Source organism: Anomalospiza imberbis, chromosome 8 (genome assembly GCF_031753505.1).
Source record: "Anomalospiza imberbis isolate Cuckoo-Finch-1a 21T00152 chromosome 8, ASM3175350v1, whole genome shotgun sequence".
Taxonomy (NCBI): Eukaryota; Metazoa; Chordata; class Aves; order Passeriformes; family Viduidae; genus Anomalospiza; species Anomalospiza imberbis.
Genome location: NC_089688.1, coordinates 14,125,488 through 14,149,395, shown reverse-complemented (window position 1 = coordinate 14,149,395; position 23,908 = coordinate 14,125,488). Strand labels below are relative to the sequence as shown.

Sequence of the window (23,908 nt, the reverse complement as noted above, 5' to 3'; positions counted from 1 at the left end):
CGGAAGTCCTAGCAGTGAGACAGCTTACCCTCTGAATTATTTTGTGCTTTAGTCTTCAACAATAAGGGTTAATTGATAGACCACTGGTTTATGAAATTATAAAATACAAAATATTTCTGATCTATGTTTGACCTTGTCACTATTCTAATTGAAACAGTATTCCTGGGGGGAAAAAAGTTCTTTGGCGTGAACCTACTGATGTCTTGTTCATTATATGAAGAAAACCACAGAAAAAGCCTCACAACTCCTCAAACACTACAGTATTGTGAACACTGAACCTTCCATATAGCAGTATCTTGCAGACTTCCCACTTGTATCCTAACAAATTTGCAGTGAGTATTATGTACGTAATTCAGCGGCATGCACATTTTAAAAGCCAGCTTGTAATAAATGTATAAGAACTGAAGGTGATAAATGTGGAGAACAATAACCTGACCTATTGGCCCTGACTATGTAGTTAGAAAGACTAACTGTAACTTAGTTTTGCTCTTTCAATTCAGATTTGTCAAAAAAGGAGAAATTTTGTCAAACTTGAGGAACCACGAACTGCATTGTACATAGTACTTAACATAATAAGGATGTAGAAACATGGCTTTTCACATGGAACTGTTACTTCAGTTTTGTCCTGACTGAGAAAATAGTGTTATCTAATGGCTAGAAGGTATGCCAGTGAGGTGTAGAATACTGTAAATAAGTAAATATTGTTTTGATTTTAAACTCAGATTGAATTAATATATTGTTTTATATCTTTGTTGTGTTAAACATATTTAAAAATACTAAAATAAAATATTTGAAAGATGTCAAATGCTTGATGTATTTTATATGCAGAATGATGGCTCATTGTCTCTGTTAGTGCCGTGACACGTGTGAAAGTGTTTCTGAGCATAGGTGTGATGGTGTTACAAGGTTTTGCTTCAGTATGGAAGTAAGTAATGCTGACAAAAAAATTGGCACATGCTGTGGGAATTTGTTATAAGTATGTGCATATACTTCAAATCATTTCTGGATAAGTAACTGTTCTGGGTGATGCAGGAATTACAGGTTTACAGCTGTGGTCTTAAGTTTTCATCTACCTATAAGAGGTTTGCTTTTTCCTTTGGCACTGATCTGTGACAGATTCTGGTAAAATTACTGTTTTTTCCTGGAACAGGGAAACAGCTGCCAAATACTAAATTCCTGTTCCTGTCAAAATTGTACTGAAGTTTGATACAAGGATAGGATAGGTACTCACTGGACTCTTCAAAGAAATCATTTGACTTGGGCAAAATGTTGACAGCCAATTCTGTAACAGTTCTGTTTTTTTCTAATAGTGTCATTAGTTTATCAAAAGGTTCTTTTCAAGTTCTAATGCCACAGAATGCAAGATCAATTTGAAAGAGGCAATGCTTTTCAAACAATGATTCATCATTCAATTTCAATATTAAAAAAATTCACTTTTTCCCCCCCTCAATCTGCTACATGAAGTCATCAAAACTGAATCTGTCTCTTGATCACTGATAGATTCTTAAGTACTCTAATTGGAGGATAATAGCCCTAAAAAGAAAGGGGCAGAAGGAAGGAAGAAGAGACAACAGCAGGCAGCAAGTTCGCTTTTCTTACAGTAACACTGATGAAGGGTCTTTAGGCAATGTAGGGAACAGCAATTCATAAATATTGTGAAGGAGAGTGGAGAATGAAGCTCATGTGGAGTACAAAAAATATTCAGGAGGTGATTGTCCACTAAGGAATCTCTGATGTGTGAATGGAAGCACCAGAAAGGGGCTGATAACATTAACCTGCAATTAAAAGTCTCATCACAAAGACCCCTTCCAGAGTTTTTTGATTCAAATTATTTCATGATGTTAGGGGTTTGTGGGGTATTTTTGGCAAAGTTAAACAGATAAGAGTTCTGTATCCTAATGGCTCAAAAAAGATTGCTTGGTGGGCTTTTTTTTAGTGTTGCAGAGAAGTAATACTGAATCTGTACAGAACAATAACCTGGTGTGACTGTTGTTTACATAGACATGAAACCTGTGACACATCATAAAAACTGTGTGTGATTCTGCCAGAAATACAAAGAGTGCTGTTGTGCCCATCCTCCCCTGCTCCAAGCTGGGAACCAAGCTGCATTTCATGTTACGGCAGAAGGTAAAGGGAGCATGTCCTGCCGTGCTGGAGGAGCAGGGTTGTGGCAGCTGTGCTCCAAAGGGCCTTTCAGAGGCACACCTGAATTTTGTTTGCTCCAAGTGGCAGTTTGACCTACAAATGAGCCAAGTTATGGAGAGAGAAGGCAGCAATAAAAACATAAAGCACAAGCTTCGTCTTCTATAAAACCACAAATGTTCTTCTGCTTCAGGCTCCAGCCAGTCTGTACTCAGTGCCCAGATTAGGCCTGGGTTCTTGCAGTCCTTACCTTGCTTCCCAGTGGGTCCCAGTGTATCTTTAGCAAGCTCTGCCTTCTTTTGTGAGACACTGAGGAGGCTATGGAGGATGTTGCCTTAGCTCAGTTCCCAGGTGAGTGCTTTGAAGGTGTGCTCTCCTGCTCGCACACCAGCAAACAGCTCTGCAGGGCGCTGTGGGGCACTGCTCAGTATCTGCTCCTCAAGAGGACAGCAAAGTTTGTTAGCAAGTGCTTCAATGAGGGTGCCAAAAAGTGATTCAATCTGTGAGTAACAGGATTGCAACACTTGGCCAAAGGCTCTCCGTCTTGTTTCTGTCCTGCCAATTAAAAATAACCCCCTGGCTAATGCCAGGGAATTAACAGCCCTACACGGGACAGGTGCAAGCTGTCAGTCAGGAGGCTGGAAATACCTAGAAAAACATCTCTGCACGCCTGCTCTCCTGCAGGCTCTATGAGATGATCAAGAGGAGAGAGCAGAGGGAAAAGAGAGAGGTTTGCAGCAGGCTCTGCTGAAGGTGGCCCTTGCTGAAGGCCTCTGGCTGCTCTGGAGACAAGTCCTTCCCAAAGGTGCTCTTCTGTTTGGTTGTTCTGGTTTTCTCTTAATTGGGCTGTTTCCCCAAGCTGTGGGTTACCACAACTGAAAACCAGAGCTTTAGTTAAAAAAGCTATCTCTGTCCCAGCACTGCAGAAATGCCGTGCTGATGATTTGGACTGGGATTTGGGCTGCAGGGACAGGCTGGTGTGAAGGCGTGACCGCGTCAGGGCTGTACTGATGTGTGCACATTGACCAGGGAATGGGGTTTATATGCCAGAATTCTTTTATTATCTTCCAGGAACAGTTTCCTACAGGACAGTTACAGCCAAATCCACGGACAGGCTCATTCTCGGGCATTATCTCTACCACATGCAAAGGACCTGCCCTCGCTAGTGTGGTTCACAGATGGTTCACAGCCTGTGCCATTTTCACTTTGGCTTTCCTGGGGGATGTGGACTTTATCATCTGATGGCTGTTGATTTGCCCTTGGTGTTCCACATACTATTTATAAATACAAATCTCTGCTCTCCTTTTCCTATGGCATGGGAGAACTGGCAATGAATGACAGAATAGCCCAGACCACTGCAGCACCATGGGAAGCCACAGGTTTGGTGAGCATGTCATCCAGAGGAAGACCACAGCCTGAGCTTACCTTTATTCTCATTTTGCCTAGATGTTCAAAGTTCTGTTCCAGCTAATCCAATGCTGCCATGTCAGATGTAGGAAGAATTTACACCTAGATCTGCACAAAGATTAAGGACCTGACTCTGTTCTTTGAGTTAATCTGAAGAAATCCCCCACATAAGGCTAAATGCACATATCATTATCATTGTTATTCTTGTTTCAGCTCTTAAGAGGCACTGGTCACCAGACCCAGCCGTGCAAGATGTGGGAGTACAAACCCATTTGGATCCTGGGGCAGTAGGTGGTTGGGATGTGGGTCCCTGGTATCTGAAATGCCAGTCTGACCACTGAAGAACTGTGAGAATTCATTCTCAGACAGGTAAGAAAGTTGCTGGCTTAGAAAGGAAGATTGCTTACTTCCCTTTGTAAGAAATGAGGGAGGTTAATTGAGGGTGGAGCGACAGATACATAAATTCATTCAGTGTTTCTGAAGACATTTATCAGGAGTAAAATAAAGGTATTTTGGGTTCTTTAATCATGAGTGCTGACTTTCTTAAAGATTTTATCTTAATGGTTAGTAATATGTGGTGTTCTTGAAAGTTTTTTTCTGTTTTAGATTACTCAGAGGAGTTTAGTCTTCTCTAAAGATTTTTGTATATTAATGTTCCCAAGTGCAGAAAAGAAAAGGCTGAGGTTGACTTGGATTCAGATCCATATTTTCTTGATTCCCTTTCCTCCTTTTCTTCCCTCAATCACAAAAGTATTAAGAAAAAGCTTGTACAGCATTATCCATCTTCTAATCATCCTCCCTGGGATACTGTCCTGCCAGATCTGTGCTAGGCATGAACTAACTTGTCAGCTTGCTACAAACACAGGCAGGGTAACTGAGGACTACCACCTTATTTAGATAAAGAAACCTAAGATGGGGTGTGGCTGACAAGATTGCTGAGCCTTCCAGGACAGACCTGTGGGGAATCGCATGGCAAAAACCTCAGAATCATGCTCTCAGGCTGAGGATCCTGTCTGGCACAAACCTTGAGTGCTGCTACATCATTTTTGCTGCCTGAGCATAGGCCAAAGGTGAAAGATTTTTGGAAAGCCTTTTCTTCTGCCAGAAGTGATGAATGGAAAGCAGACGGCGAGCAGATCAGAATAACAGCTTGAGTGCCAGGATCCTGCCAAGAGAAGTATCCTTGTGCATTAGGATTACTGAGCACTGGGTTTTGTCACTTGAACATCTGTATCATGCTCTGAGGATTTCAAAGCACATCTGAGATTTACCCTCTTAGAAAATGAAAGCACAGTAGTCCCAGGCATGCCAAAGATTGCAGTGGGCTTAATCAGACAAGCCTATTATACTGCCCTGGCTTCTCAGAGAGCTTATTTAAAACAGTGAGAATATCTTCAAATAAGTCTCCTATATATAAATTCCCTGAGCTGTAAGAAATCAGGACTAAAATAAAAGAAAATAAACACATTACTTATAAAGCTATCTATTTGTGCCTGCAACGAAGAGCTGAGTAAAACTAAAAGAAATCACAAACAAAAAAACCCCAAACCCCAAACTCCTTCCCCTCTACCCCCGAAAAAAATCAAACCCCAAAAAACCAAGAGAGAAAAACAATGTGTGTGCAACTGTTGTTGGTCCCACGCACCGTGCAGTCTAAGCCAGCTCACAGAAGCCTGATGAGCTGTGAGCTGCTGGCAGTGCCAGCTGTAGAGGCATGGAGAAGACAAGGCTGTGGATTGATTGGCAGGTTGGATGCTGCAGAGAAAGGCCAGGGAGGCAGATGTATCAGAAAGCATCCACAGCAACACTTCACACTACTTTCACTGCAACTTGTGTCAGAAGAAAGCTGCCAACTGTATTGAAAATGGTGCTGGAGGCATGAAAGCCTGGAACAGAATGTCCCCCTCCTGGGAATGACCACAGCTCAGCTGAGATACCCCAGGATGAAGTCCTACACAATATGACTCATGTTATACTTGGCACTTAGTGCAGCTAATCTTCTGCTATAGTACTGAACAAATGTTAACAGCCATATAATGGCACAAAGTTCAGAAGTTCACTCTATTTGAATCAGTCATCCTGGACTGGGCTCATGGATATACAGCCTGGAACTGCATTTGATTACTGCAAAAGCCATCTTTATTTTAGGATTTTTGTTTTTGTTTTTGTTACGTCTTTTTCATAACCTGAGAAATTGTCAAAAATATTGGATATTGCAGGGTTTGATTTTCAAAGGGTAGATTCTCCAGCCTTTCCTGGCTTAAAAGCGTTTGAAAAAAACCCGCTTTATTCACACTTGCAAAGTGTAAATATTTCCATTTACTGCTGCTGGGTGAATTTTCAGTGATGGCAGGACTCTGGATGATGATGCCATCAAGCTGAGGCATGTTAGGCTGCTGTTTGATGGAGCTGCTTCCTGTGTCTAAACAGAACCGAGAATTCCATGTAAAGCATTTTGCAAGCTTTATCTTTGTCATTCTCTAGCTTCTATTTTAGTATTCTGTATAATAAATCTTATATTATTATCTTCTGATCTCATTACAGCCTTCTCCTATGAATGTCTAATCTAGCACATTGAAGGATGACTTTTGGGTAGCTGCTGATTTAATGATACTGGAAATGCAGGATTGCTAACACCAGCCATGAAACTCCCTGCAAAGCTGAATCTCTATTACTTCTATTACTTGCAACATTGGTACAGCATAATCTTTTTTCCCCATTTTTTTCTTTTTTTTTTCTGTGAAAGAATTAATATATCTAGGTTGTTCTAATTAGTACCTTTCTATTACAGTCATAAAAAGTTACAAATTTTGTCCCTCTTACCAGGAGAAATCGGGAGAAGCTGCATTATCAAGAAAGCACAACACCTGAAGCCTGACTTAGAACTCTAATTACTGTGGTTTGGTTGAATCTCCAAGCTTGTCTGCAAGAAGAACAGAAGTATTGAAGTAAAATAAGATTTTTTTTTCCCCACAGGGATACGTGGGGTGGGATAACTTAAAGCAGTTTGGCACATAGGACTGAAGACCTGAGAAGTCAGATTAAGTGCAAATAAGACAATAGAAAGTTTCTGTGTTTCTCAACTCCTGAAACACACAAAGTCAAATATCCATTAACTGAAGCATACCAAAACCATTTCTATTTCTCAGTTTCATGGGCCCTGTCAGACCAAAATGCATGGATTCACACAAGGAGACCCTTGGATGTGCTGAATGACTGTAATACTCCAATGTCAGTGTCACTTAGGAAGCATAACTAAGCTGTTGATGTTCACATGGAAAATACATTTGTAGAAAACCACTACAGAACAGCAGGGTTTATAATCCGTTCAGTAATTTTCTAAAATGTGGGAAGCTATTTCTTAAAAAAAGTTCAACTTGTTTCAAAATATATATTTTTACTATATTCATGAACTTAATATGCAGTGTGTACCTAAGTTTTAATCAAAATACAGCTGGAAATGTGAAGTTAAAATGTATATAATAATTTATTTAATTTAACTGTAGTTCTTTGTTATATTCTATTTCTTAAGATTACATTTTCTGTTTGAATCATGTGAGTTGCCTGGAAACTTTCATCCTGCATCTGAAAACATCCTACCAGAAAACTTTATCTCTACATGACAAAAATGGAGCAAAGGCTCACTTCTCTCTCTGAAAGGACTCTTTCCTTGTGATCACTCCTTATGATCAATGAACCACGTGCTATTTCTCTATATATGTCCTGGCTAGCCTCTTAATGTTTATTACTTCCTTAATCTGCTGCTGGGTTAATTGAATCATTGGCCTATGTCCTGCTGTGAGTGCCCATGGAGAGACAGAGGTCTGTTTGGTTGACAGCCCTCAGTGTCATTTTTTAGAAATACGTATTTTGTGGATCATTACTTGCAGATCTTTGTCCTAAAGATCTGTCTTGGGTTCTGGTTGTAAGTGACGCAGATGAAGTGAGTGACACTGAAATTTTCCACAACCTGCACCTGTGAGCCCATCTGCAACCACACACTATCCATTTTCCACAGCACAGGCTTTTCAAGTCTCTGCAGCATACTGTATCTGAAAGCCAGCAATTTTTAGCAATAACTACTTCTACTAGTAGGCAGCAGCATCAGACAATTGTCTCTCCAAACCATAGCGTAGGAGAAATTTTTTAAATGCCTGAATTCTAAAAATGTGGTGAATGTGTTCTGAGGGTGTGAAATAGGTATGCTTAGACACATCTTCCTTCCAAACAGGAAAGGGACAGCTAGGAAGTGGTTTAGTGTTATTTTAGAATGGTGCATGATTTCTCCTGGTGGTTTGGTTGTATACAAATAACATGGCAAACCATGACACCTCTTTACACTGTGATATGTCATATTGTTGTACCTGTCTCGTTACCTTTGAATGTGGAGGATTTTGGTGTGTGTAGATTTTTAAGCAATATCTTATCTGTCTTTATATTACATTCTGTGTTAGTTTTACACCTGGGTATGCAAATTTTTCAATGTGACATTAAAAAATAAAAGTTGTAGTTATGTAAGGATTGGAAAGCAGGACAATTTTTTCAATGTTCACTTTGTGCTGGGCTGTACAAAAGAGGTCAATGTCATTACTCCCTTTTTGCAGAAGGACAATGAGTCTTAAAGAGAAGTGAAATTAATTGCTAGAGGTAAACCTTTAGTAAAGCCCTGATTTCTTCATTCTTGTCAGCAAACACCTTTGCTGTCATTCCTGTCACAGTTCATTATCCCTTTGTATTAGTACTTACTCGTGCTTCTGTCTGTCTGCCTTTGGATTTTACACCCTTTTCTCTTTCCTCCTGAACACAGAAGGCATTCAGGGTTCTTATGCTCCTGAATGGTTATGTGTAGGGACTTTCCATTCTGCTCAGAACCACAGCCAAATTTACAGTACGGGGTTAAATTACAGAAATCTCAATTCTCTGTTTCAGCTGTGGGATGCAGTATGCACAGGTGCTCTGGGGAGATCGCTTAGACCACTTACATTAAATGCAGAGATTAAGCGTGTGCCTCCATAGCACACCCTTAACAGAAATCAATTGCCAGACTGTACCAGGGGAGATCCTTCTGAAGTTTATAGGTTGAGTGGGTGAGTTTTACTAGACAGCAAAAGGGCCATTTTTTCATGTGATGTCTGAAATACCCACCTCAACATGAAATACACACAGCTGTCTCAAATCATTGTAAGAACTATTTCAATTGGGCAAACATGGTTTTTCCTTATAAAGCACTGAACATTTTAATTAAAACTTCTGGAAAATATGTTCTGACTTACACAAATTTCTGGACTAGAACCTCCAACATGATTAAACAAAAATTAATCCATTAAATAAGGTATTACTAAAATAAGACATTTTATTGGTGATGATTAGGTGGATCTAATTATAAGAACCACTGTCACGAGCTCTGCTGCACTCAGTCCAGCACTGAGCACCTGGATACTGACTAGAACATGATTGTACATATACACTCAAATTTCTGTGAAAGAGGAAAAATCAGCCACAGGTCCTTTGTGTGTGTGTGACTGTGAGGGTGTGTGTTCTATTATCTTATATTCAAATGATAATGCAACTATTAAAGGACTGCATGAATCACAATTGTTGGCAAAGTTTGCTTATGTTCCACATGCCATGGAAGGGTGTGGACTACACAGTTTTTCAAGAAATCATGCAAGCAGAAAAAGTAATAAATTCTCCACTTTTATATTTGTTAGCATGACTGCTGTCAGAATATAGCTGTAGATAAGTGACTTCTTGTAGGTTTGTCCTATCAAGACAAGCCTCTCCTCCCAGGTAACCAGCTGTGTCAGGTGGCTCCGGGTAAACTCCAGCTGATCACAGACCAAGCGGTTTTCGGTCAGCTCCCTCTGTGTTGTCCGCTTCCCCACGGGAGGTGCTGCCGGCTGCGCAGGAGCACTCGGTGTACCCCGGCACCTCTGGTTTTAGAAAGACGGTGCCAAGAGCCTGAGCTCCCTCTCTGTCGCTGTCTCCTTTTCCAAAGCCTGGGCTGTCTCTCAGCGCTCCCAGCTCCGTCTCGGTGGCGCAGGCGGCCGGGAAAAGCCTGCCCTCCGCTGCCGCGCTCCCGCAAGGCAGCGCCCAGGGAATGGCAGGGAGTGACAGGGAACGACACAGAATAGCAGGGAGTGCCAGGGAATGGCAGGGAGTGACAGGCAATGACAGAGAATAGCAGGGAGTGCCAGGGAATGGCAGGGAGTGATAGGCAATGACAGAGAATAGCAGGGAGTGCCAGGGAATGGCAGGGAGTGATAGGCAATGACAGAGAATAGCAGGGAGTCGCAGGGAATGGCAGGGAATGAAGCGCTGCCGGGGTGCAGCACAGAGCGGCAGCGTCCTGCCGGCACTTCGCCCCTCATTCCCGTGCGCCCGCAGGACAAAACTGGGGCCACCCCACACTCCCTAAGGCTGTGCGACCGCTGGTCCCACTCGCTCGGGGGTCCCAGGCATCGCACCCAGAAGCCAAACGCGACAGCCGCCGCAGGGTGTGGGACCCGCTGGCCAGCTCAGCCTCCTCCTGTCACACAGCACCAGCATCCTTCCCACAGCACATCTGCTTCCAAGAATCTCCTGCTTTGCCCTTGTTAATGACCCATCGATCTTCCTTCCCACCCAGGGGGGAGGGTGCCTTTCGGCCTCCGGAGCCAAGGCACGCTCCGTGTCAGAGCTCAGCCAGCCTGGCCCGGCTGAAGCTTCCTCGAAGTCCGAGCCCATTTGGGGCAGGAGCTCAGGTTCCAGCAGCCTGAACCCCCTCCAGCCTGGCTGTTGCAAATGGCCTGCCATCACCTGCTCTGCTTGTAAAGCCTGCTACAAACAGGCACCTTAGAAAGAGAGGTGACCTTAAGAAACACCTACTTTCAGGGAGAAATTGACTGAAGTGTGGATTGGTATAACAGCAAATATTATTAGGATTTTACCATTGTTAATTTTTTTAAGAAGGAAACTTAGTCCTTCAAAAGCAAATGGCCAACAATATCTGCTGTTACTGTAGAGATGCTCTCAGGTTTAGAGCTGTGAATCAGAGCAGTTTACGATAAAGTCCATCATCAGAATACTCTGAGCACAATAAGGACACTCTAAATAATGTGAAAGGTTGTCAAGTCAGAGAGGGATTTGCCTGGGGGCAAGCTGTTTTCTATTCCCCCTCTCCAAGCCCCCTTCTGAACACAGTACAAAACTCTTGGGCACAGTCCTGTACATGCTGCTCCTCCATGGCTCAGCTTTGCTTTGTTCCCACTAAGGTGTTACTTACAACATTCAGGTTTAACCCTGGAGTGGCTTCAGTGAGAGACAAGGCCATAAAAACATTGCTCAATATCTTGTGCACCTGTGTCCTTCTCTGGGTCAAGCTATACAAGCAGAAAAGCAGTGTCCTGAAGGCAACCAAATTCTTTTCAGCAAGGCAAGTACAGTCTTGGAGGCCTGGTGCTCTGCAGTATAATTCCTTTAGTTACTCCAAAGTGCCCTGGGTTTTCTGAGATGTGTAATCATCAGTCAACTTCTTACAAAAAACTCGAGATAACTTAAAAATTTGTAACCTCTAAGTGCCATGCATCCATTTGACACAGTAATTGCTAGAGTCTTCACCATGAGCAGAAATGTCAACAATACAGTAGCTGAGTAGCTGGTCTCATATTTATTTCAGGTGAGAACTGTAGCACCAATCTCTCAGACCTATTGTTCAGCATAAGTTATTTGGAACACTGGGCATATCTCTTTGAGCTTCTCAGTGTGATTTGCATTCATTGTTGTGTTTTGCTTACAGGTCAGCACTTGATTGTGTGATTGCCCTCCCTTTCTTGAATTTATCCCCTGCAAGGAATGAAGCCTATTAACGAACTTATTTTCAGAGTGTCAGGACACTTGATGGTTTGTAAATCTTTCAGGAAGATAAAAAATGTATTATTCCTTGGGGAAAAAACAAAAACAAAAACAAAAACAAAAAAAAAAAAACCAAGAAGAAGGCAATAAAAAATACAAGAAAAAGAAAAATTAGGGAAAATATTATCAATCAAATTAAAATTCAGAAGAATGAATAAGTACAGGCTCTTCTGCATGGGGTTGTTTTATATTTCAGTTTCTTCTCGCTCTTTAACAGAACCTTTTCCACATCCCTCTTATTATTTATTTGGGAATAAGATGCATTATTATTATTTATTTGGGAATAAGTGCTGCACAAACCGCGCTGGCTGCCGGCACCACCGCTGTGCCTCTTTCCTGTGGGGCGCTGGACGAAAGAAAAAAACTGCTGCCACTGCTTCTGTCCTTCTGTCCGCAGCATAGCTGGTTAAAAGCGGCTAAGCAAACAAAGGCCACTGCGAGTCACGCCGAGAGAGCTGCGGCCGTACGGCACCGCAGCAGTTGTGTCGATTTCGGCCACGCAGTCACGGCCACCTGGCCGCTCCCAGTCCAGGATGGTGGTGCAAGTTCATTTGTGAGCCGTGCCAAAACAGCCACGGCCACGCGGTGCGGCTGGGGCCGCACCGTGCTGCCGAGGCTGCACGGATCCCGGCCAAGCAGTCCCGGCCACAGGGCCACTCCCGGCCACGTGGTTGCCCACGCCGCTGGGATAGTCCCGGTAGCATGGCCCGGCAGCGGCAGAAATCGCAGCCGAGCTGCGTGCCGACCCGGCCACGTGGGCCCGGCCTAGTGTGGCCTGTTCAGAAGCCGGAAGCCAAAAGCTTTTCCCGGGCTTTGCTCATTTTTAAAACAAGCTTTCCAGAGGCCTGATCACCTCTCCAGAGCTAGGCAGCTGATTGGCTCTCCTGAGCTAGGCAGCTGATTGGATCCCAGAGCTAGATAGCTGATCGACTCTCCAGAGCTAGATAGCTGATTGGCTCTCCAGAGCTAGGCAGCTGATTGGATCCCAGAGCTAGACAGCTGATTGGCTCTCCAGAGCTAGGCAGCTGATCGGCTCTCCAGAGCTAGACAGCTGATTGGCTCTCCAGAGCTAGGCAGCTGATTGGCTCGGTCTGCACAGGGATCCACCCCTGCAGCCTGTGGGCTGGCCCTAACCGAAAAGCAGATTTCGTTGAACCAAGGCACTTTCTCAGCCCTAAAGTCACTTGTAACTATCAGCTGGTGTTCCTCTGAGCTAAGGTATTATCTTTATCAGATTATTTAAATGTGTTAGCTCCGTTTGGACCTGTTTAAAGTGTGTCTTAGAATCTGGTTTAAGTTAAACTTCTTCCTAGTAGTTTAAGCTAAAATGAACGAAGGTTACTCAAAGCTGCTTAGGAAAAAAAAGGAAAGGCATTAAGTGTGTAAGTCTAAAGGATCCTGGCAGTGTGGGCCTCTGCTGGTTGCTCTCTTAGGGCTTTCCAGAGGCCTACTTTGTATATAAGGGCAATTGTAGGGTATCAGACAAAAGGTGTAGACAATCTAATATCCCTGCCTTGGGGATGATGAAGTGAGCAACTATTTAGGCAGCACATACCTATAATAAACAGTCTAAGGACAGGATAAGCTTAAATGATACTTCCATTTGCAACTCAGGCATTTTCTGACTCCAAACAGGCTATACAGCCATCTGTAATTCTTGAATGTATTGGTAATTAGTAATCCTTGCTGGATTTCTCTTCCACAAGCCTGTCTAGTTTCCCTGGAGCCCATATAAACATTTAGCTTCTTATGTCAAGTCATTCCACTGGATTGCACTCTTTTGCAGAAAAAACCCTTGGCTTTGTTTGTTCTGAATTTGTTTCTTGGCAGCTTCAACTATTTTCCACCCTTTCCCTGCTGGTAACACTTTCAGAATCTCTGCTATATGCCCTAAATCAGCTTGTTTCAGAATGAGGCAGCTGTTCATTGCTAGACCTTTTGTAAGGCTTCTCCAGTGAATCATGAACTGAACATCTCCATCTGGAGGGAAGAGCAAACAAGGACTTCAGGCTCGTGTCAGAAATGAACGTAAGTTATCTGAACTGTGTGGTGGACACTGGTATGTACTATAGACACTTGCTCTCTTTTTGTTGCTCACATTCTGATTATAAATTGTGGAGAGAGAAGCAGAGTTTGTGTTCAAATGGCAATAAACTTAGAGTGACCTGTGGGTTGTTTTTGTCCAAGTGGTACCAGTAAAACATGACTGATGTCAGTTATACATAAATATGGCTGTGTTAATACAAAATGGTAACAGTACAACTGCAACTGGCCCCAAAACTGGAGAGCTGCTGAATTTCAATAGAAAACCAGCCCATTCAGAGGAAGTGCACCTACACAGGAGGTGTGTACACTAAATGGTATGAGGAAATTACTAAGAAGAAAGGTCCAGAGTAATTCGGAAGGCTTGCTATTGCAGGCCTGAAGCTGTGCCTTTTTGGTGCTCTGAGCTTGAGCAGATATGCTGAGAGAAATAAGACATGGTTGTACGAGGCAGGGGCAGGGCAAGAGTGGGTAAAAAACACTGACAGGCAGAGGCTGTTGCTACAGAAGCCTGTAATGCAGAGGAGTTTGTCTGCTGTTGTCTGTCTCAAATTACTGTTTCTGCCTTGTCTCACAAAGCAAGTGATTCATTGCTTTTTTGCTCAGGGAGGGGCAGTAACTGCTTTCCTAGATTGCTAAAAATTAAGCCAACCCATTACTAAAATATTAATCTTTAAAGGGAAAAATAAGGCAGAATGCTGATGTCTCCTATAAGCAACTGAACTTTTATGCAGAATGGATTTATAGGACTGGTATGAATAATAAATGCATGTCTTTAAATAATGAGCAACCTATCCCACAATCTGTTTTTACTTAATCAGATCTCTATTTATTTCTAATGTATGTTTCCATGTACAGTAAGACACACTGGGTTTCTTTTCCTACTGTTATTTATTTTCTCAGTACGTGGCTTTCCTTCTTGATTCATCAACACATATTTATCTGTGCAATGCCAAACTGTCTTACTTAAAACTGTCAGAATGAAACATCTCTTGGGTCTTTTGATGTGAAAGCATTGGACTTGCACACACACACAAAAAAATCTGTTGCTTATCTTTTGCTATAACAAGCAGGTGCTGACTGGCATTATGTTGGGCCTTTCTGCTAATCTGCTCTCTTCTTAATATCCTGGGAAAATACTGTTGCACCATGTGTTCTGGAAAATTAATTGTGCTATTATGTATTTTTTGTATCACACAAATATTGTTTATTTATAAATGAATTTTACTTTCTTGAATTTGAGATCATGTCATAATCCAAGCAATGAGAGACAAATATGAGTTTTAGAAATGGCTATTGTGCAGTTCCTTGGCCTTGCAATGCTCTGCATTGTGATTCCTCCTGCTGCACAATAGTCTTGTGACTGTTCTCCAGCTATGATTTATGGTCAGACAGCACTGTCTAGGAAAGGTATCTGAGGGTTATTGCTTCTCTTGACCTGAGACACTCTGTGCTCTTATGGCAGGGTGTCTGTGGGTGGTGACTGGAAGAGGTAACAACGGAGCTTAGGCAATTTCAAAGTCTGCGGCAACTTGATGTCTGCAGGAGGCACGACACCTTTTAGATGGAGTACAACTGCCAGAGCGGCAATGGGACAGCCGTCCTGCGGGGGTGGCCCTGTGTGTCTGTGGCCTTCGGGAAGCAGCAGCAGAGCATGTGAGGTGTGATGCGTTCAGTGGCAGTGGGACAGCAAAGGCGAGCAGCCCTGCGGAGCGACGCTGGGCACTGCGTCATCGCCCAGGGCTCCGCGGGCGCTGTTCCTTGGACAAGGAAAGGGCTCCTGGCGGCTGTAAGGAGCAAGGGCTGCGCCCGGCAAGCGCCATCTGCACAAAGGCCGCCGCGGCCTGGCCGCAGCTGAGGGGCTTCTCCAGTCCGTGTGCCAGGGCGGGAGGAGCGTGGGCCCGAGAGGGTGACCAGTACTTTCCCAGGAAGGGCGGCGGCGCGTGGATCCTGTTCAGTGTACGGCCGAGGGCCGCCCATCCCCAAGGCGAGAACAGCGCCCTGCAGGCCCCAGGCGGAAGGCTCCCGGGTGTGGCTGCTACGGCCGCAGTGGAGCCCCTCCTTCCCTGCGGGCGGCCCCAGCCCCTCCGCCCGCCCTGCGCGCAGCGGCCCCGCCCTCCCGCAGGCCCCCGCGGCCGCCGGGGCTGCCCGGCCGAGCGCCTGCCCGGCCGGGGCGCCGCCGTCCGGCCTCTGGCTCGGGGCTGCGGCGCCTCCCGCCGCTGCCGGGCTCTGGGCCGCGGGCGCCGGCGCCTGCCGCGGGGCGGGCGGTGGTGTGGCGCGGCGGGCGGGGCAGGCGGCGCGAAGGGCGGCCCTGGCGCGCCGGGGTCCTGCGCGGCGGCAGCGGCGGGCGGGCGGATCGGTGTCTCCTTCAGTTCGCCCTCCAGTGCCCGCGGCTGCAGCAGCGCGGCCTGCCGCACGACTCTACCCGCCCCGACCGGCCTGAGCCCTGCTCCGCCGCCGACCCGCGACACGCAGGTGCCGGCCCCGGCCGCGACAGGCCCCGCGGAGCAAGGGGGGGGGCGGGCGGGGCTCGCCTGGCGGCGAGCGGGTCTGGGGCCTCGTGGGCCGGGGGTGGCGGGGCCGCGGGCTCGTCCCAGCGCTGCCGGGTTCGCGGGGCGGGCCGAGGGCTCTCTGTGGCCGCTGTCCCCGCGGTCCCGCGGCCGGGCTGGGTTGCGCGGGGCGCGGCGGGCGGGAGGGTCAGGCCGGGATGCCCAAGATGGCCGCGCCGAGCGGGTCGGTTCACCTTGCGGCGGGGCGGGCGGCGCGCCTGGCGCCCGGCCTGGGGCCGCCGCTCGGCCCGGCCCGGCCCGGGCTGCGGCCGCATCCCCGCTCTCCCTTCGCTGCCCTTCCTCTCCGGGAGGCGCTGCTTTACTGCCCCCGCCTCGCTTCCTGAGCCCGTAGGCCATTTCCAGATCTTGTCCTTAAAAGTTTCTACATTGGCCCGGCCAATATTGGGCTTGTGTGTCCACCTGCGGTCTGAGTAGGGAGAGGGTTAATGCAAGGGTAAGGAGGTGGCTTTTTTTAAGCTCTCTGTAGTATCAGTCTAAGCCTGAAGGTCACCGTGTGTCCGATGTATTTTAACAAATTAGTTTTTGAATAACCTCAGTTCTTCTGTTGCTATTTATTGGGATACTGGGATAAATTCGGCGTAGTTGTTGACTTAAATTTGTGAGTGCACTTTTTTTAAAATCTGTTATAAGCTGATATGGTTTCTAGTTTGATCTTTAATATCTTGAGATCTTAAAATTGTTAGAAATCCTAATAGAGGTCTGTGTCATTTTTTAATTGTAGAGCTTGAGAGTTTTGTAATACTACTTCTAAAGAGAACTGTGATGTAGTAATTCCAATAATGTTAATGCATTTTTCTATTTTTGGGATGATTTTTTTTTCCGTTTTATCACAGAAGAAAGCATGATTGTGGCTCCCGAGTAACAGATTAAGTAAACTTTTTTCATCACGGTGGCATGAAACAAAGATTAGGGTGGAGCTCTCACTTGGCTCAAGTGTATTCTGTACTTCAAGTCGGTTATTTTACAGTTTTTACAACAATTCTGTGGTTGATAAATGATGCTTATTGTTTAGTGACTTCTAATTAATAGTTTCTAAGTTAAAGATGCTTCAAAATAGGATTGAAAAAATTACTTTTGATTATAAGAATTTGCAAGCCTATCTAACATTAAAGGACACAAGACTGATTTTTAAATGGCCCTTTTTCATTTAATGAGCGTTCTGATGGTGACACTGGTTTATCAGACATTTAGTATATCCAAAATTAACTCTTGGTTTCCTGTTTTGTCCTCATCCATCCATGTCAGTGTTACAGTGTAGTATTAGAACAGCAGTGTTACAGTGTAGTATTAGTACAGTGACAGTTGTACTCTCTTTCAAAGTTTTATTACAAAACTTGTATCTGTAGGCTGGAATGTCTGACAAATATTGGCTGGTTTCCCTGCAGTGGTAAGGATGCTTAACTAGGCCAGATAAAATGGTAACATCCTTTTTACTGTAATAATCCTCTGAATTGTGACACAGATAAAAGTTTGTTAACTTCTCAGGACATTTCTGCTTAGCATAAATCTCTTGTCTGTACTGCTTGTCTAGTCAGTTTGGAAACATTGAAAACAAAAGGGAAAAGCTTGTTTATTTATACTGTAAAAGTATGTCTGTGGTAAAGGCTAATATAAAACTCCAAAACTAGAAATAATTCTTTTTCTGGCAATGCTAGTTAGAGGCAAGATCCGTTCATTAGAGGAAACGTGTGGCTGAACCTTGTCTATAATATGTTAAACTGCTGAATTGTACAGGTGCTGCCCAACAGAACTCTGCAGGCGAGAGTTCTCACGCTCCCTTGTAATTGGTCTGTCAGCTGCTTTTTTATGGAAAAAATAATAGGAACCATTTAATGACTTGACACTGGGATTAGGGTCTGTTCTTCTATAGACTTTAATTTGGGTTTAACGTCTTTAAACTTCAGATGCTTTAGGCCATTTTCATGTCTCTTTAAAAAAAAATAATGTTTAGTTTAACTCCGTGGAAAACCAGACTTATTTTTTAGCAAGTGATAGATGTCTTGATATAATGACATGGTTGTAGGGTTTAGACATCTTTGCTAAAGAAGTTTTTCTGCATTTGTGTGTATGTGTGTGAAACTGAGTGCAAGTATTGTTTCTCAGAGGAGGTTGAAATTTTCCCCTTAGGGCAATAGGGAGCTGAAGTAGGGTACTCTGGAAATCTGCATTATGAATGGTAGAAAAATGAGGAACAGTCTTCTGCCTTCCCATTGATTGCTAAAGTAGTTTGGGTTTTTTTTTTTAATTAATAGCAGTTCGTACAATTTGGCTGTATATGGCAGGTGTAATTAGGGTTTGGAAGTTAACATGTGAGAACGCTGCCATTGTTATTTTTCAATGATATTTTTATATTTCATATCGTTATATTTCAATGATCTTTTTCTAAAGATAGTTTTTTCATTTACTTAAAAAGAAAAAAAAATCACCACACAAAAGGAAGACAAGAAGTCAATTATGTTAATCTTGAGTCTCTCAGCTAAACAAATGTGACCAATCAGTTTGAGAAGATTTTTTTTTTTTGCATGTGTTTAGCCTTTTCATGGCCTTGTCTAGTTAGTTTCATTTTCCCCCTTTTCACAGTGTGGGGGGAGTTATTAATATGCTTTGTTTCCTATATTTCACAACTTTAAAATTGTGGGCCTCTGTGACAGCAGCCTCTTGCTGTTGAAATCATGGGAAAACAGTCTTTCAAGGAAGTACAGATGAGAGTGTGTGCTCCCAGGGAGGAGAGCGGTACGGGCCTGGCTGAGACCTTAGCCTGGTGTCTGTCCATGGGGCCAGAGAGCTGGGCCATAGCTCGTCTGCAGTGGCAGGTTCTTTAACAGCAGGGTTGCCGGAGGCACGTGTAAAGAGATCTCTTCTCCCAGACCCCACACTCCTCCTACTTGGATGTTTTAAACTAACAGGACAACTTCCCACATGTAAACTCTTACATGTTATTAGATTGATTGCTGGTCAATGGCATTAGATCTTCTTTTTAAAATTGTATGTCTATGATGTAAAATATGGGGCAGAAATGATGTTGGAGAGCAGATATGCTCTCTTTTTACATTTTCAAAACTAAAACCTTATGGGTACTTTCAAGTAGTTTTCATAAGCATGTGTCAACTTCGGCTTTGTAGAACTTCAGGGAATAACTGTCTGCATGACAGGTTTTTAGATTTCTAGTGTCCACATTTTTGGCAGTAACTATGACAACTCTGGAAATGTGAGTTATTAGTGAATTTGTGGTAATGAAAGACGTATGGAGAAATCTATGTGAAAATTAGGAACTGGGTGGTCCTGTAATGCCTTTTCTCTGCAATACCTCTTCTCTGCATAAGCTGAGAAAACATCTCTTGTTCACAGTGGCCTTCAGTGAAAATCTGTTTCACAGAATACTGTAGTATATGTATTAATTTTAAATATATAATTATATCTATTAATTGTCTTTATGTAGATGAATCTGCCTTAAAGACTGTCTTGAAACAATTGTCGTAGCATTTTTTCATGTGTGCAGTGGCAGAAGGTTCATTATTAATTATCCCTTTACCTTTCAGCTCCAATGGCGATTCCTCCATCATATGTAGACCTTGGCAAACCTGCCAGAGATATCTTCAATAAAGGATATGGTAAGAATAGTACCTTTTATAAGTGGTGTTTGAGGTGCAACAATGAATTGCCTTTTTTAAGTCTGTATGGAAAATTGAATGATCAAATGCCAGTGTTTTTGGGGAGGAGGAAGGTATGCTGTGTTTTTTATCTTTACCACCAACTAACAGATTGTTGAAGGCTTTTTGTGGGTTGTTTTGATGTGAAGGCTATTAAGTCTTACTGCTTGAGCCACATAAATGTCAGAGGTGTACAAGTATGCAAGAATGCAAGCAGCAAGTATAGTTTAACTTCGGAGCACTCTGTTTACTGGTCTGTCTGTGCCACAACATTTGTTGATATAGAAAAGGTTATATACCAGTCTAATGTAGCCTTTTTTGGATGAGAAAGAGGAATAGCTATTGGGATAAAGAGTCCTTCCATATCTTAAAATGCTTTAATACCAGATAGCTGCATAGTTAAATCATTCTTTGTCACAGTGCTGTTTGTTTCCAGTCTTTGGGAATGTGGTTTTTTTTTTTCACTAAGACTGTTGCTCACCTCTCTGGATAACAATGTGAATTGACACTTTCACAAAACCTACTTACATTACAGTTCCAGTGGTTGTGTATTTCCCAGTGACTTTGCTTTTACAGTTTTTTACTTTGAGATATTTTTGTCTTGGTGTAGAAACAAGTGTTTTATGGGTTGGGATAGCTCTTTAAAAGGCATTGACTATTATATAAAAATGGTTCCATTCCAGGAACAGAAAATAATATATTTCCTTTTGGAAGCATCATTTGGTAGTTAAATATACTCACACAGAACTGAGAGGCACTTCCCTTGGTTTGGAGAGGTCTCCTTTACCTGCTGTGGCATCTGTAAGTTGAATGTTGCTGAAGTCAGTCTGTAGCTGTTTATATATATAAATGAATATATGTAGGACACTGCTGAGTCTACCTGAAAGATCAGCTTATTGAAAAATTTGCAGGGCCTTAGTTAACCATGTAACTTTGACTTCTCTTTATTAAGGCTTTGGGTTGGTGAAACTGGATGTGAAAACAAAATCTGCAAGTGGAGTGGTGAGTTTAAGTAACTTCTATTATATTTTTTTTCTAGCTATGTTCTGATACTTAGCTAAAAGGGGTACATTTCAGATATTGTTAAGTATTTTATAGGTTACATGAATGATAAATATCTGGTGTTAAATAATTTCAGAAGCCCCTAAAGTTCTGAATTTATCAGGAATATTGCCTTGTTTAGTAATAGTTTTATAATACAAGGGCTTATTAATTGTCCCTGATCTTACATGTGAAGGTGAACAAATAAAGGATTTTAATATACCAATACCAGTATACAGAATTTATTTCTGAAGTACCTTGTGGTACTGTTTGGTGGAAATTTCTGGCATCTTGGTTCTTGTCTGAAGTAGTTGGCATTGAATAAGCATGTTGAATCTTTGGCTCCTCTAGGTACTTAAGAGCTCCAGTAGTGCTCCATGCAAGAAGTCTCGGTCATGCACAGTGCCCCCTGTGATTTTTATCTATTTCTGGAGCAGACTTTGCAAGATATAATGGTAGATTTTTTTTTTTCTCCCGATATCTGGAGCCTGAACCGTGTAACTTACTGTTAGAAACAAGGTTCATGGTTATATGCTGTTTTTTCTATAAATCTGTATGCCAACTGAAAGACAGTTTGCAAGAGCCCTATTACAGAGCTAGTTGTTCTTACTGTAGCTTGTTTCTTTGGAGGAATACCAGTTACGCTGGTAAAACTCTCTGAAAAATCCAAGCCTAGTGTGAATCCTGTATCAGTTATAAGCCATCCTTCCCAGGAGTAGAAACTGCTGGCTTATATGTACTACAGTTGTTTTAAAGCAGAGATAAGATAATTTGTTTCTCCTGAAGCTGTTGCCCAAATGGTTACAGTCACATAGACTCTGCAGTAGGAAGAGCACAAAGCAAGAAGTTAAAGCTGAAGGTATTTGTGTAGTCCTGTACCTTGCCAAGAAATAGACCTAGTAGAATTATGTAACTGTGTATGGTGTAGTAGGTCACTAACATCATACAAGTAAATGTCTTGGATGTCCTCTGATTTGGTCAGCCACCATTAAAGATCAGTCTCAGCCATGTTTGTTTTGTGCTCTTGGGGCTTTTGCTGTAAGAGTGCCTAAGGACTTGTGATTTCAAATCTGCGTTTCCTTCTGGGGAAGGTGAGTGTGAAACGTTTGTTTGAAAATAATGTTGTGTATGGAGGAAGACAGAGATCAAAATGTTTATTTAGATGTTTTAAAAAGTTGAAATAATGGACTTCTTAAATCGTAAGGGCAATAATACTTCACTGGAAAGAGCTCTTTAAAAGGTATTTACAAACCTGGCTTCCACTTCTAATTACTTTCAGTTTTTGAATAGTGGTACACAGAAACTGTTCATTCTGTTCTTAGTGAGAATCCAAATAGTGAGAGACATCATTGATTACTTCCTTTAATAAAGAAATGAGAGTGATACTGTTGATTTCTAAGTTACTTTCAAGAATTCCAGGTCAGATCATACCATACTAAAAACCCAGCCTGTTTGCTAAGCTCCCACTTCAAACGTTATTTCTGTGTGTCATTGAAACAAAGTGCTGGGGCAGTAGGAATTTTATAGGTGCTAGTAGAAGGTGTGCCTATGGCTGGTGGGAAAGGCTAGTGCATTGGGCAGACTAAGAACTCCTTAAAAAATAGTTAAAAGCCCAACCCAAACAAGGATCCAAACCACCTACCCCACGTCCAGTTTGAAAAATGACGCCATTCTATGACATTTTCCAGTTGCACAGTCTTCAGGGATGGTTGATAAGAGTAATGGAACTACATATGTGATTAATAAAAGAATTTTACTGCAGTTATAATATGTGCCTATAGTGTTCTTGGTCCTTAGTTTGATTTTTAAGTTGCTTACTGGAAGTGTCAAACTGAGCCTTACATTTCAAGAACTTGTTACTGCTTTAGAGGAGAGTCCTTATGGAGGCTACTGTCTTGCTTTGGAGTTAATTTGCCACCCTGTACGTTTTGTAATAGTGGCAGGAGCACTGCAGTTGAGGTGGGGATTGTGGGGAGGCCTTCATGAGGGCATGAGTCATTAATTCTTCTTGGCTGGGCTGTTCTCCCTTCTCCCCTGCAAGTTGTCTACTGATTGTAAATTTTTTTTTCCATATAATAACCAGATCTTAATGCCTGCTGAAGGAAACACTGTGTAATGCTTTTAGAATTACTATTATTATCTTCTGTGCTTTTTAGGAATTCACAACATCTGGTTCATCGAACACAGACACTGGAAAAGTGAATGGGAGCTTGGAGACCAAATACAAGTGGGCTGAGTATGGTCTGACTTTCACAGAAAAATGGAACACAGATAACACTCTGGGAACAGAAATTGCCATTGAAGATCAGGTAATAGATTAGGAAAATATTTATTTCTTTTACCTCTGTGTAAGAACTGAATTTATAGCTTTATCTTATCTTCTCCCCCCTTCAATTAGCTTGCCAAAGGCTTGAAGTTGACATTTGATACAACTTTCTCACCAAATACAGGGTAAGAATTGTTAATGTTTTTACCTTACTTAGGGAGTAACAGCACCATGGTCCATTGATCTGGCCTGTGGTATTGACAGAGCTTTTTGTATGGTTTGCTGTTGATCCAGCTTGGCAAATCTCAATGCTAAAGGCTTCTGCTCTTTACCATGACATCACTATGGGGTTAGTATTGCACATTTCACAACTTTGCTTATTTTCTGGGATAGAAGTACTGGAAGATTGAAACATGAAACTGCTGCTACATTCATCAGAAAATGCCTGTTTGCCATAGCTCTGGGTGCTTTGAATGGTATGGCTGTACTTTTGCCTGGTCCAGGGGATGCATGTGCAAGACATTTAGATACATTGTGTAGAGTCATAGGGCTTGAATTTGGCAGGTCATTGAGGAAGATCATGTATGCTTGTCTTAACATAACTCTTTCCTCTGTTTCAGAAAGAAAAGTGGTAAAATTAAGTCAACTTATAAACGTGAATGCATAAACCTAGGCTGTGATGTTGACTTTGATTTTGCCGGGCCTGCAGTCCATGGTTCAGCTGTCTTTGGTTATGAAGGCTGGCTTGCTGGTTATCAGATGACTTTTGATAGTGCCAAATCAAAATTGACAAGAAATAATTTCTCTGTGGGTTACAAGACTGGAGACTTCCAACTGCACACTAATGTGTAAGTACTGAAAACTTCTCCAGCTTTCCAGAAGCAGGCTTTCTTTAC

At 42.9% G+C, this 23,908-nt stretch overlaps 1 protein-coding gene and 1 long non-coding RNA gene across 3 annotated transcripts in view; both read left to right on the top strand.

The window, feature by feature from the left end:
- Positions 1 to 23,908, top strand: part of VDAC2 (voltage dependent anion channel 2) — a 91,080-nt gene that overhangs the window by 63,160 nt on the left and 4,012 nt on the right. The window contains exons 1-6 of one of the 2 annotated variants that reach the window (XM_068198547.1): positions 15,807 to 15,960; positions 19,595 to 19,666; positions 20,658 to 20,707; positions 22,903 to 23,055; positions 23,145 to 23,197; positions 23,633 to 23,860. In XM_068198547.1, the coding sequence (XP_068054648.1) occupies positions 19,600 to 19,666; positions 20,658 to 20,707; positions 22,903 to 23,055; positions 23,145 to 23,197; positions 23,633 to 23,860 (551 nt within the window). In that variant the 5' untranslated portion in view covers positions 15,807 to 15,960; positions 19,595 to 19,599. Of the gene's footprint in view, positions 1 to 15,806; positions 15,961 to 19,591; positions 19,667 to 20,657; positions 20,708 to 22,902; positions 23,056 to 23,144; positions 23,198 to 23,632; positions 23,861 to 23,908 lie in introns of those variants that run through there. The other variant, XM_068198548.1, reaches the window with a different exon arrangement.
- On the top strand, positions 2,842 to 8,154 carry LOC137477963 (uncharacterized). The gene is made up of 3 exons (XR_011001314.1): positions 2,842 to 2,947; positions 3,763 to 3,918; positions 6,376 to 8,154. It is a non-coding gene; the product is annotated as an uncharacterized lncRNA (long non-coding RNA).